We start from the raw sequence: 14,273 nt of genomic DNA on the forward strand, positions 1-14,273 counted from the left end.
CATGTGAAGTGCTAAAGGCAACCCTCTTTACACTTTGAGATAAGACTGGCTAACACCACCAATGTCAGGACACACTCAGGAGCTATATAAAGGTGTTATCCTGTCTTCAATGGAACCACCTGTGTGTAAGGTTTGGCTTTACACATATCCCTCACCAGTGCATTCATTTGTGTCTGCTGAATTACAGACATGAAAGGCACCTTCACAACCAAAACTTAAAGAGCTCAGCGTAAAAAATTATCCATGCCTTAACTAACCAAAGCTGTAGCAACACCTTAATTCAAACCAGCAAAGGGCTAACTTCCCACTTTCAGAAGCGTCGAGAATTTGAAATTATTGGAGTTTTGACTGCATGTTCCAATTCACAGGATTTCATTTTCAAGACAAATTTCTAACTCTGTTTAAGGCATCAGTTTCAAGCAGGCGTTGTACTATTGCTGTATAACACCACATAATTTCTTGAAATAGCAAACTTTGCAACTCAAATAATGTTAGAAGTAGTAACGAGAATCATTGGAATGTTCTTAACCTACATAGGGGCTGATGCCACAGCTCCATGTAACAGGACCATATGGAATGTGGACCTGTTGTATTTAGTATGAACTGTATGTTAATGTCAATCATCTATGCAAGCACCACTGAGTAGCAGAGAAACTGTCATTAACTGGTTGCTGTTACAGTCCATAGATTTCTACATGAAACAGTAAAAGCACTTACTACAACCAGGTGAACATAACTTACTTTCGTTATCACTTGGAAGCAATAAAATTATCTTGAAAACCCCCCAAATTATTTAATGCAAAATCTTCAACCTCTCTTAGCCAAAATACGTATTTAAAGTGTCTGATTGCTTACATCTACTGAAATGACAAAACAGACTTATTTACATTCAAATAATAAAGCAACTTCAATGTTTCTAAAGAGCCAATGATCTTCAGTGATATGAAGGTTGATTAATTGATATCAACAATTTGAGCAAGACAATGATGTTAACTACGAGAGGAAAATACAGTTTCACTTGTCTACAAAATTTCCTCCAGAAAACAAGAGACAGTAAAATGAACCAATTTTGTTCCTATTACCCATGCTTACTGTCACCACACTGTTCTTTTCAGAGAGTCTGAATAAGACATTTTACAAATAACTATTTTCCTAGCTGCATAATAAAACCATATTTCAGTCATACTAAAGTACGTTCATAAAGAACAGACCAGACACTGATTCACCAGAGTTCTCCAATATACACTTGTTAAACTGATATAATTCAAGAAAACTTTTAAGTTTGCACGCTTTAGGTTGTACATAAAGTTTTCTTGTGACTGCTAGCAGGATTGATCCCTAAGCTGCTCTAGCCCACAGCTGATCCATACAGAGCACAGCTGGGGGTATTCAGTTCTACCTCTAGGAGTTTGGGGACTCACTGCTCCTGCCAGGAATGCTCTGCATCAAGAACAACAGGTATAAACTCTGTTATGTGCTGAAAATCAAAAAGGCAGGCCTCAGTCATGCAAATATACATTGTGGTTTGGGGCTTAAATATGTTAAACAGTTTACTAAGTAGGAAGAGTTTAACCTTTTTTTCCAGAACTCTTGCATTGTGAAGTCTTTTAGGTGTTTTGCCAACAGCATTTCTATTTCTAACTGCTTTACTAGATAGTATCTAAACCCTATTGAGGCTACTTTTCCTTGTTTATCCATACATATATTTTTTACGGTCACATGCAGTTAGCAATACTTCTGTAAGTGATATCACTGACAAATACTTATGGTTGTTTCCCATTATTTAGAGTCCCTAAACGTTCATAATAAAAATCTGTCATCACTCTGAAATTTCTGTCTCATACTATCGTTTTTAAAAACAGGAGTAGTGTTGTTGATAAAATTTTGGACATGAGAAGTGTTAATCCTTGTGGACCACGTGAGTCTGTAAAGAAGCTAATCCAAATAATCCTGAAATGACCAAATTATTTTCTTTTTGTGTTTTTTTTTTGTTGTTGTTTGGTTTTTGAAGCTGAAATATTCAGATAACAATGCAAGGGTCAAATCTTGCAAATGGATATATATGGCTTCAAACTCCAACTTTTAGAATGAGTTTAGTGGGTTTTTTTCCCCCCCTCTCTTCATTTTAGCAAATAGCTAGCTAACATACCAAGCTATCTAAATGCAGTTCACATCAAATATGGAGGCATCAGTAGCTCTACAGTTAAGGCAATGCTAGCAGAAATCCATTTCTAATGAATAAAAATTCATACTGATCTTCTTTCAGAACCAAATAAACATTTTTGAAATTATTATAACTATTTATACGTCTTTGCTTAGATTGCAACAATAAACATTTTCATGCCCGCCTTAAATAATCGCATCTTTTTAAACCAACAGGGATGCCGGATGTGAGAGCAGAGTTTCCTTGTGCTGAGAGCAAATTGGAAGGCCTGGAGGTGTGGGAATTCTTCAAGGCAGCGCTATGCACACTTTTTTACTTGTGAGTGCTGTTTCTCATACTCCTGTAAGTACTAGTGCCAAGACAATTTGCACTTCAAAATTCAAACTGTTTTGTCATTTCTGACATGATTTTTGGATCTCTGATGTTTGCATAAAAGGTGACAGTATTGTTGAATTAGAAGTGTTGGGGGGAAGGTAGTGGGTGGCAGCATGAAAGAGAATCATGAATACAGTGGGCATACTTACAGAGACAAGGGATGTCACAGGTGTGAACACTTGATTTATTATTACCGTACTTCAAGTGGGAATACGCTTCAGCAACTAAAAACTTATGAGTGGGAATGACACCTCCTGAATGTATGCAAATTCCTCTTATCAAAGGGCAACGTTAAAAATAGACTTAAGTAGTGGGATGCCTAATTAGTTCAGATAGCTAGTATGCGACCCCGACTTTATTAAGCTAAACCTGCAGGTTTCAGTGCATGCTTCCTTGGAAGCCGAGTACGGCCGGGATCAAAGGATCACATTTGCAGTAGCCTCTGCCGGCTGAGACCTGCTTTCACCGTGCTGTGAAACCAATCGGAAACTCCATTAACCAGCCTCCCCAGGAGAGCTCCACAACGCATCCCCCCAGGAAAGCCTCCTCTCCTCGGGAAGGCAACCCCTTCTCCCGTCCCGAGCCCCAGTGCCCCGCCACTCCGACACCGCAAAAACGACACACACACCCCGGTGCCCTTCGAACGTGACATTTACAGGCATAAAACTCCAGCACCGGAGTGTACCGGCACCTCCACCGCCCCCGCTCCCCGAGCTCGTACCCCGACAGCCGGCAAAGCGAGCCGCCCGCCCCGCTCCCCGCGCCCCGCCCCGCCGCCCCACACGGCGCCCGGCGGCGGCGCGGGATGGCCCCGCTCCCCGCCGTCCTGGCGGCCCGGGGGCGGCCGCGGGGGCAGCGGCAGGAGCGGGTCGCGGCCAGGGCGCGGGACCGCCGAGCGGAGGTGCCGCGGCGGCGCCGGGACCGGGTGCGGGGAGCGGCGCGGGCGGCAGGGGGAGCTGCGGGGCGGGCGGCGGGGCCCGGCGGCCGCGGGTTACCTTCTGGGTTGGCGCTGATGAAGACGCGGACGCTCCTGCCGCTCGGCACCAGGTGGGACGGCAGCGCTGCGAGGTTGCCGGAGAAAGCCGCCCGCCGCAGCGCCGCGTCCCGCGGGCAGGGCAGCCTGCCGCCCGCCCCGGCCGGCCACATCGCGCCGAGCCGCAGGGCGGTTCTCGCAGGCGGCCGCCGGGCCCCGGCTCAGGGCAGCCGCCGGAGCGCCGCGGCGGCGGCAGCGGCGCTCGCCACCGGCTCGCCGGCAGCGGCCATGCGGACCCTCCGGCCGCCCGAGGCCGCTGCCCGCCTCCTCGGCGGCGGCGCGGTCGAGGCTGGAGCCGCCGCCCGGCGCCGGAGCGCGGGGGCAGCGAGGAGGCGAGGCGCCGGACGCCCCCCGCGCCGCTGCCCAGCGGCGGCCGGCGGCGGGGAGGGCGCGGGAAGAAAGTTTGCGGCGGAGCGGTGCCGAGCGCGGCGGGGGCGGCGGGACGGCGGCCGCTTGCACCCCCAGCACCGCCCGCCTGCGGCCCCGGCCGCCGCGGAGACCAGCGGGAGAGCCGGGCGCCGGGAGAGCCACTGCGCGGTGGGGCCGGCGGGTCTCTCGGGTTCCCCTCCGCCCCCGAGGGCTTGCGGTTGTCCAACGCAGGGACGTCTCCGGCAAGGCTGACGGCGCCTTCCCTCCTCCGAGTGTGTCACAGCCCCGGGATCGGATTTTTATAGGAAACCCGCTGCCGCCTCATCCTCCGCGCTCCGAAGTTCAGAGCCCTTTTCTTGTGTTTTGTTCTGTAGTCACCTGCACCGGAGTCCCACCTGCTCAGATACAAAAGAGTGATGCTCTTGCTGCTTGTTTTCTTTTTTTTTTTCTTTTTCTTTTTTTTTTGTAATCAGTTATTTATTTATCGGAATAAATGAAAAGCCCCGGTTTGAAGAATGAAAGAGGAAGGAAGCAGCGAGACTAGCAGCCGGCGGGATGCGGTCCCTTTGCAGCAGTCAGTGGCGGGGCATCCCGTCGGGCAGCGCCGATGAAATATTCAGGAGGGCGGCGGGGTCGGGCCGCGGCTCCGCCGTGCGCCGGGGCGGGCGGGGGCGGCGGGCCGGTCCCCGCTGGAGGCTGGTGGTGCGGTGCGGTGCGGCGGCCCCAGCCCCAGCGGGCGGCAGGCCTTCGGCGAGCCGCACAGTTTAGAAACCTCCCGGGGAGGGGCGGCAGGCAGGGACCTGGCAGCAAAGCGGAGAGGAGGGGCTGGGGGGCGGGGGGGGGCAGGGGAGGGATGGGCACGAGGCCTCAATTAGCCTGGTGGCTCTGCTGGCCGTGGGAATACCTTCTTGGAAGGAAGATGCAGACTTCGGCAGGGGTTTGCAGGTGTTTCTGTGTGTTAAAAGGCATCTTAAAACATGAAAGTCTTTAACGTGGGTGGTATCTATATAGGCTGTTTCATGTGCTATATATGATAGCGAGCTGGTTTGTGTATTTACACATATTAAATATATAATACAATCTGTATAATGTATGTAAAAGAACCTTTTTGTGTATTTTTAAGAGCTGAGGTCTCCCCACCCCGTCCTTCTGCTTGCTCTCCACCAGCCCCGCTGGGGTCCCTGCCGGACAAGATGCCGGCTGTGTCTGGCAGTGTCAGCAAGAGGGGAGCCTGAGCTGGCTTTCGCTACTAAAGTAGGCAAAAGCAAACTGCTCAGCTCAGTTTCAGAAACGAAGGTGACAGCCAGATGGGTTCCTTAAGTATTGCTGAGCAGATTTTTTTTTTTTAATTCTGATTTCTTAAAGAAACGTGCATATGCAGAATTGCATCCTGTGTGTATTTGCATGTGAGTATAAGGAAGTAATTTTGTTGCTGTTTGCTTGCTGTTGCTTTAGTTCTGCAGCCCATAAATTTTGGGCCGATTTCAACCAAATGAAACAGAGGGGCAAATTTTAAGATACTAACTCTCAAAGAGAGAACATTCCTTTAAGTTCTGTGTATATAGCTGGGCAGAGGAGAGTACACTTACTTGCAAAGAGAAAAATACGCAACATACATTTCAACCATTAATATTGAAATGTCAGCATTGGACAGAGAGGTTGTACCACTGTGTTGGGAACTGAATGCCTAGGAATTGGAAAATCCCTCTTTCAATCAAAATATATATTCCTGTAGGATTTGGTGGTGTCCAATAAGTAGCAAATCTCACTTGAAGCCTTTTGTAGTAAACATGCGTATTTCTCTTCTCTGCAGATTCTCTGATGCTCTGTTTAAGAGAAGCCTGAAGCTTTGGTGTAATTTGGTTAAAAAATCTGACGGTCATGAGATGCAGTTCCCTAGGAAATGAGGCTTCATATATGTCACTGCTTACAAAACTATTGGTCTTATCTGCACTTCACTTACCCTTTGTATAGCCAATGTGTTTAGATGGCCTTTTTCTGGCTTGTATCATGAACAGGTAATTTCTCTAATAGTAAGCTGAAAAGCATCTCTCTGAGGTTGCAGACAGTTAATGAATGCATGAAGGAGATGATTTATAGTGCAGGCTGAATTACGTCTTACGTACTTTGCTGGGACTATCTCCTTTGCTTTTCCAGCATAAAGTACTAGGCAGTTCTTAAATATGAATTTGCTTGTGCAAGTAGCTCCTGGTAAGGATGCAGAGACTTTCACTTCATATTCCTGCTGCCTTAGTATTCTCATCAGTACATTTCTCAGATGGCTTCTTTGGAAGATGAGGCTCATTGATCTACCCCTTTACCATGCCAGATATAATGTAGTGGTTTTTGAAGACTCTTTTTGACAGTCGCCTTTACCCAGTTGAAAACTTGAGTCTGCATAGGTTGAACTCTTTTGGGTTTTTTTCTTTGACAGCGTTGACAACAGCATCAGCTTTTAACTTAGTATATTGTCTCGCAAACCCAGGCTGAATCAAATGGGACCAGACCTATGATTTCCAGCTGTTCACCCTGTTTATGGCCTGGGTGTTACTGCTCTTGCAGCAGGCATAGTTGCATTGCACACGAAGCAGGCAGTCTGTGCATCTTGCAGGCTCCTACTTTGCATTTCAGAACCTGTGCGGATCTATATTACTATTTTGATCTGTAAACTGGATTGCCTTTGTGCATGACTCAGCTTCCTGTCATGGTAACTGCCACCTCTGTGAGAGCTGAACTGGACAGATGCCTTGGAATGGTAATCTCTTCAGCTGTCCGGCTTCAGTCTGTCTGCTTTTGGGGCTCAGCACTCTCCGATTCAGCACCTATGAATATAAAATGCTGAGAACGAAATACAACGAGGCTTAAATGGAGAGGATAAAGAAATGATTACAGAGAAACTAATTTATTGCTTTACCTAAGACTTTATCAGTATGAAAACACTCAGGGTTAACTCTGGAGTTTGGAGATTAGTTGGTAGCTTTTCTTAAATTAAAAAGAATTACTTTGTTAATTTGTCAAGAAAAAGTATCAAAGAATGTTATGTAAACCCAAATCATGAAGAGTACTGCTGTGTTCATTATAAAACATACATCAAAATTATTCTGTTTCATATTGAATAACAGATTTTGCAAATTTTTCATTTGGGCAAATGTACTACTTTAGAAGTGATGTTTTAGAGTCTGTATTTGAGTTCCAAATGGGTTATGTGGAAGCTGCCTGAATAGAGATTCTCATCCTGTAGGAAAGATTGCAGAACATTGTATGAAGGCATGGTCCCCAAACTTTCACAGTGACTTTACTGTACTTGGAGCAGATCTTTAGTGTTTGTCATTTAAATTAATGGAAGAAGTATCCTTGTGCTGAACAGGAATACAGATCTGTAATCCTGCAAGTGACTTAACGTAAACACAGCTAGTAGCTTGATCCTGAAAAACTGTAAATCAGTAAAGTAGCAGGGAATCTTTACTCATATGCATTCAGTATACATGTTTTCCCTTTTATCTGAACAGTTCTTGGTTATCATTCTGGCCTCATATGCTCCAAGTTCAGATGTATTCAAATGAAGCTACAGAATGCATCCCTTGGTAAAACACATGAGTAAACCAAGGTTATTTCTGATGGCCTGATCCTTCTGTAATTCAGACAAAGCTTTACTTCTTGAGCAGTCCCACAAGAAATAATAAGACACTGGAGGTATGAAGTATAGCTCAGTACTCCAGATCCAAATCCATGGAGATAATAAAAAAATGCACCAAGTTGTTTGGCTTAAACCCAGCATGAGTAAGGGTTTGCAGTTTACAAACAGCTTTCTGAGACATGTTATTCCAAGTTCAGTTTTGCATAAAGATGAGCATTATAGATCAACTCGAATAGTTTGAAGAGCTTAGGAAGTAACCTGAGTGTTACACTATAGGCAGTGTTGTGATACAAACTTAACTATGAGAAAGAAACTTACTACTCTGCAAGCTAAATTTATGTTCTTGTTCATGTGTGCTTTAATACTTACTGCGGGTGTGCAAAAGTGCTCAGCAGTGGTTTAATTTCAATCTCACTGCAATCAGTGGAGACATGCTCAGTAATTTTGTTGAAGTGAAGGTGTACCTGTAGTTAGCACTTTTGGAAATCCTATACCAAATATGTGACAGGGTCATAATAGCTGAGGGTTTTTTTTTAAAGATCTTTCAAGTAAAATGTTTTGCCCTGTGTTAAAATACAGCCACTGAGGTATGGCCTAGGTACTTAAAATACCCATCAGTTCTCCTCAGATGTTTAGAGCCTGGTTCTGCCAGGGGGTGCATGTTCAGTTTTCCTATTGTCTTCTTTCCAAACCAGTGTAGGTATTTGCAGGAGTTGGGAAGGTAAAGTTTTAAGATCAGGTCAAAAATCAAAGTTTAAGTGTCAGCAAAATGACCAGCATCTTCCCTTTCACGTAGTATCTAAAAGACACCTGCGTGGAGCTACATCTTTTGATTGACTACTAACTTAAAGCTGAGCGGTTTTTTGCACCTCCCTAGCAAGCTGGCCCAGTTTTAAGAGCCAGCAAAGCAGGCAGCTGCCTAGAGCGACAGACGAAAGGAGGCAATAAAATCGCATTTTAAGCAAGAAAGAGACCCTGTGACTCTGTGCCCGTTTCTGCCTGTTCAGCGAGGACTTGGTGCATTCCCCAGGCGTCATTCTCGCCGAGCTGCTAAGGTGCTGAGACTAAGCAAGCTCCTTAACCACTGGAACCATGGCCACAGTCCTGTTTGAACAGCCCATCTATTTGTTCTTGTCTCTGGTTCAGCTTGCTGCTGCTGAAACTGAGGGGAGAAACTTTCTGTGTTCCTTCTCTGCTCCGTTTTCTTGACAGTGCTGTATTACTTTTGCTGGGGTGGTTGGATTGGCAGGAGATCAGGGGCAGATGTGCTAAGACTAGAGAGCTCACAGAATTCATGCTTCACTAAAAAACCCCCTGTTATTATCCTTGCAAATTAGGAACGACAGGCTGCCAAGGCTTACTGAGTTTATATTTATGTCAAGAAACTGATTGCAAGAAGTAAAAGATGTCTTAGCAAATCTTACACGGGTGCTGGGTTCCTCTAAGGACCTTTCACAACCATTTCAGGGCTCAGTGTACTTCATGTGGACTTCCATTTTCTGCCCAGTTTTGGGAGCTAAAAAGGTTTGTTTCCTTCCCCCAGCCCCTCTCACTGCTTGTGCTCTGACACCTCAAGGTTTTGGGGATTAATCTCTTCCATGCTGTGAATAGGTTGCTGTATCAGGCTTTTCTAATAGACAGACTTGACAGTAGCCTTCAGTCTCCCTGACAACATGGTTTACAAGCTGTAACAGAGAACCTGTCTGGAGTGATAGTCATTTTGCTCTACAGCCCTTCAGAGGAGCTGCTCGGAGCAGCAGAGATTTGTGAGCTGACTGCAAGGTCTCAGAGATGATGCTGTGTTGGTTTGCACCGGGTTTGCAGCTGGGTTTTTTGTGTCATCTGAAGGCACACACTGAAAGCCTTCATCACACATCAAGATCCTTAATAGCAAGGTAGGAAATCCAGTCAGTCACTGTGTCACATCAAGAGGAGGTTCATGGGAAGCAGATTTTTGACATTGGCCCAGTGGAATGTTCTTACACTTTCTCTGAAACACCTACATTACTGGATCCAAAAGGGGATGCTAAACTTTGGTCTCATAAAACAAGGACAAGTTTGAGTTTCTGTGTTTTTCAGTCCAGGAATACATTTTTTCCTATGGATGAGCCTGTAATGAAATTCTGGTAACTTCTCCATGTTGTCTGTACAATTTAATAATAATAAAAAAAACCCTTTACTTTTTCCGTTTTGCTGTTTTGCTTTTGAATATACAGTAATGGAATACATGTGAAGTCTTCAAACCACATAACTTTCAGAAGTGCTAGGGAGGGGACTCCAACCTAGAATAAGATTTCCAAATACAGAGGCATAAGAACAACCTTGGTGTTCAGGAGCTGCCAAGCAATGTAATTATGCCACTGTACAATATGCAGATTAATTTATATTTCAAGGAAAGCGGGAAAGATAATACTTCCAAACTGGTTAGGTTTGTAGCTTTGTAAGAACAGCAGTACTTCATTCTCACCTTGAAGTCCTAGTCTTACTTGCCAGCTGGCATTGGCACAGGGAATTCTACTTTATTCTAAAAACAATGCACCCCCAGGAATCTGCCTTAACTCCTGGAATGACAATGGTCTAGAAATGGAAGAGGTCTGCACAGGTTTTTTTCTTCTTCTCCCCCCCATTTTTTTTCTTTTTTTGAGCTTCTTTAAAAATCTGTTTTCTTTGAACCTAGCAAGGCAAACATATCCTTTTCTCTTAAAATGTTGTAAGTGGCTATACCACATCTTTATTTTTATCTCATGTCACACTTGATTTAAAAGTTCTTCACAGCTAAATTAACATTATGAGGGCATGGAAATTATTTTTGTCTTAGTTTCTACTGGAAGCTTAAAAGAAACCTGTTTCTTCATACAGAATTAGCGTTCTCTTGCACACATACATAGATGTACCCTCCCCAAGGACAGGTGCGTATACACATGCACACACACACTTAAAAGACACACAAGGACGTATGGATTGTTAAATTCACACAGGCAGTATGCAATAGTAAGATTTCAAAGTTAGTCATTCAGACTTGCCCCTATAGCTTTAAATTTTACCCTGTTGCACGCAGACATTATAGCAATCTTTAACTGACCTAGAACTCTGTTTTAGCATCCCTTGACATACCTCAGTGCAGAGAAGAGGGCCGTTCCTTTAATGAACAGTAGTCACCTGTTGGGGTGTGTTCAGTGGCATATTTGCGGCTCATTGTTCAGACCCTGACAGAAGACAGAAGCTGTCCTTTTCTTCTGAGCTCTTCCATATAATTTCCCAAGCTAGTAAGTATACAAGCACTTCCAAAATCTGAATAACACCCAAGAGAGAGAATATTTCATTATTGAAGCATACTTGTTCCACTGAAGCACAGGAAAATTAACACCCAAAGTATCTGTTAATTTTGGATGCCCTCTCTGAGATACCAAGGACTGCCTTTTTTTAAAGTAACTGGTATCAGATACTAAGTACAGGGCACCATTTTTATCAGCTTGGTTTGTAGCTGAGAGTGTTCAGTGGGTTTGTGTTTAAACTTTCAGACTTCCAAATCAGATGCCCAAAAGATGAAGAACCTAGAATTTATGATCACCCCTGAAAAATTTAAATTACTTAATTAACATCCAAGGAAATCTGTGGTGAAAGACAGGATAGAATGTAATTCCCTCCTACTCTGGAGCAACATTCACTTTCTTAGCCATGAAATTATCTTTTCCTGTCCTGTAATTCCTTGCCTCTTTCCTGCACCTCCTAACCTCAGCAAAAATAAATCAGCAGTCTCCTTTGTTTTACCGTCCTGAATCATCCTTAAAGGTTATCAATAGTTACAACAAAATAAGCAAAATACGCTCCCATGTGTTTTTAGCTTACTCAGTAAGCGATGATTTCCCTCTTTAACCCACCATCACAGTCCTCCCACACTCTTAGTCTTCTTCCCTAGGGACTTTATCCTACTTCAGCCTCCCTTTCATCATCCCAGTCAGCTTGTCTTACCCAGTCCTTTTACCCTTTTTCCAGATTCCTGTCCGATGTGTCTGTCTCTTTCCATTGCCTGCCACCTGTTTTCCCCCTCTCTCAGCTGCTGGTCCTAGTCTTCACACACACACATCCCCCCCCCCCCCCCCCCCCCCCCCTCATTTTTTGGTCAATCACTCGTAGCTCTTCTTTCCCTTTCCTTTCCAGGGATCATGACTTTGCATAGCTGTTCCGAGCCTCCTTTCTCCCCAGTTCCCCACCTGAGCTCAGTCCTCCCTTTCCCCTCTGCCTGCTCTGCTCCCTCCCATCCTGGAGGTGGTGGGATCGCCCCTGCTGCTCTCTGACAGGCACTTCTCCTAGGACAGTAAAAAGGCACTTTAGTTTTTAAAAATACATACTGCTAGTGGTGACATGCATGGTAAAGTTCCATATGGTGAGAACGTCTGAGATGGACCTAAAGGCTTCTCGGTCTAGAAGTTGCTTACAGCAGCAAAGAAGAAACATGTTGGACTCCCTCTGGGGAAATGCAATCCAAATACAAATCAGAAAGTAAAGGAGGAGGAGGGACAGAAGGCTGAGATGTTTCTCTCTGAGCCTGTCCAACTTTCTGTGCTGCTGCTTTTGCATAGATTGTTATGGCAAGTCATCTTGGAATCGTGTTTGAAACAGCAGTTAGGGAGAGGGTGAGCCTGGTGAGTACGTACATGTCTGCAGCGGAGTTAAGAGAGGGCCATCTGCTGTGCAGGATTTTATGAGTGTTTTCTTCTTCTAAGTGAACTACACCTGCTGCACATGTGGCAAGTGAATTTTAAATAGATGAGTCAAAATATGCTGCAGAGGTGCTGATGAATAAAGCTTAACAATCTGATTATACATGTGTGCATGTGAGTGTATTTATTTATTTGTGCACATTACATGGCAAATAAAATCGGTACTCCGATGTGTTTGTGCTAATAGAAAATGAAGCCATTTACACTCCGTAGTTAATGTGATTTTATAGGAGTTATTGACATGGTATGTTTCTTTTAGACATATGAAGACCCAGGGGAGTGGGATTATAATAGCCACAATAATTTGTCTTCTTAGTGCTAAGAAAGCAAAAACCCCAAACTTGCTAAGCTTTTTTTTACCTGCAGAGGTTCTGAAAAAGCAGCTGTCACTTTTTTTTAGTCTTATTTAGTGTATGCCATCATTTTTCATCTGGTTCCTGAATTGATGCTGCAATGATGCTGGGGGAAAAGGAAGCTCTCCACCAGCTCCAAGTCCAGTACAAAGTACTTAATCTTGGAGACAAGCACTGAGAGCAAAAGGGAATGTCTTTACATGAATCTGGTCGTTTTGCCACAGAAATGACGGCAGTGGATTTCTGTCTCTAGTCTACTGTTGCTAATACCGATTTGTGTAAGTTGATGGAGCATGGAGTACCTTATTACCAAATGCCATCATAGACATGTTTTGCAACCATTGCTCTGCCACAGTTGTGCAGTGCTGTTCTCTGAAGTGTTATGAAGGCCCTTAGGCAGCCTGAATGTAAAAACATTCGCTGAAGAATCGTGAGGACAACTATCATCATCCAAGGGTGAATTTTAATTTGAAATAGTCTTTATCTCCAAATAAAATCTGTCATTTGGGTCATTGCTTCCATAAAATGATTTTATTTTATTTTTTACAGAAGCAAGAATAGTTTAGATCTGTTCTTGGCTGTTAATCATATTTGGTGAGCCATTTAAATAATTCAATAAGTCTCTTCTATGAGTTACTCATTGCTTGTTGTAAAGAATGGCATCAGAGTCTGCTCTTTCGTCAGTGTAGGTACGTGTAAACTGGCAGGCCCAAAAATGTTTCAGAGCTCCCAGTTATACAGTTGTATTGAAGGTCAGTGTCAGGGTGAGATCATGCACCAGCCCCTCTTGTGCATTGTTTTTCTTGGGAAGAAAATCTGCAGGTTCGGGCCAGACTGGAGCAGCAGCAGGCACCAAACAGAGAGACAAATGCCCCAACACTCCCTAGCTGCTTACTCCAGGCACCAGCCTCTGACTCTTTGCCAAGTATTCTGCCAGCAGGTAAGTGTGCTGAGCGTGGGACTGAATATTTCCTGTTGGATGAGCTGCCTGATTGGTGCAGTCACTCCTTTTTTAGTTTTCCCACGTAAGCGAGTTGGTGGCTGGTCTTCCAAGAGACATGGTTCTCTCTTGTTTGTCTGGATGCCAACTGAAACTGGTTGGATGGCTCTAAATCTTTTATAAATACAACTCTAAGTAAAAGCTTTGCTTTAAGATGTCCAACTACCCACAAACCTCCTAAAAACAATAAATTGTATTTGTTCAGAAATAGAGCTGTTCTCCCACTAGGAGCGTGTGAATTCACTTTATTGCCCTTTTTGTGATCATCTTCTCATGATGGAAGTGGGGCCTGGAGATGCTAAGTGACGGTTCAGGCATGTCTGGAGAACTGAACCCCGAATTCTTGAGTCTTAATTGAAGTGACTGAAACACAAGTTCGTGTCTTACTCTGTCTTGTAAAAAAAAAAAAAAGAATGAAAATATCTGAGCACATTTTATCACACAGCATCCCCCTCCTCCCAAATTAATTTGTAAGTGAAAGCACATAAAAAGCATGCAAGCTGAGGAAAAGTGCCTTCCTCCAAGGAAGCGAGTACTCCTGTTGATTTGAGTAGGAGACAGAGCACAGCTGGAGCTGGGATGAAGCCTTCTGCTTCCTGCTGGGTTGTATCTTGCTTG

At 44.4% G+C, this 14,273-nt stretch overlaps 1 protein-coding gene across 2 annotated transcripts in view; it reads right to left on the minus strand.

Annotated features, from left to right (window-relative positions):
• Positions 1 to 14,273, minus strand: part of NWD2 (NACHT and WD repeat domain containing 2) — a 91,533-nt gene that overhangs the window by 53,815 nt on the left and 23,445 nt on the right. The window contains exon 1 of one of the 2 annotated variants that reach the window (XM_080396992.1): positions 3,535 to 14,273. This exon is cut by the window's right edge and continues 23,445 nt beyond it. In XM_080396992.1, coding sequence (XP_080253118.1) covers positions 3,535 to 3,685 — 151 coding nt within the window. In that variant the 5' untranslated portion in view covers positions 3,686 to 14,273. The other variant, XM_080396993.1, reaches the window with a different exon arrangement.

This window comes from Falco punctatus (assembly GCF_963210335.1).
Source record: "Falco punctatus genome assembly, chromosome: 1".
NCBI lineage: Eukaryota > Metazoa > Chordata > Aves > Falconiformes > Falconidae > Falco > Falco punctatus.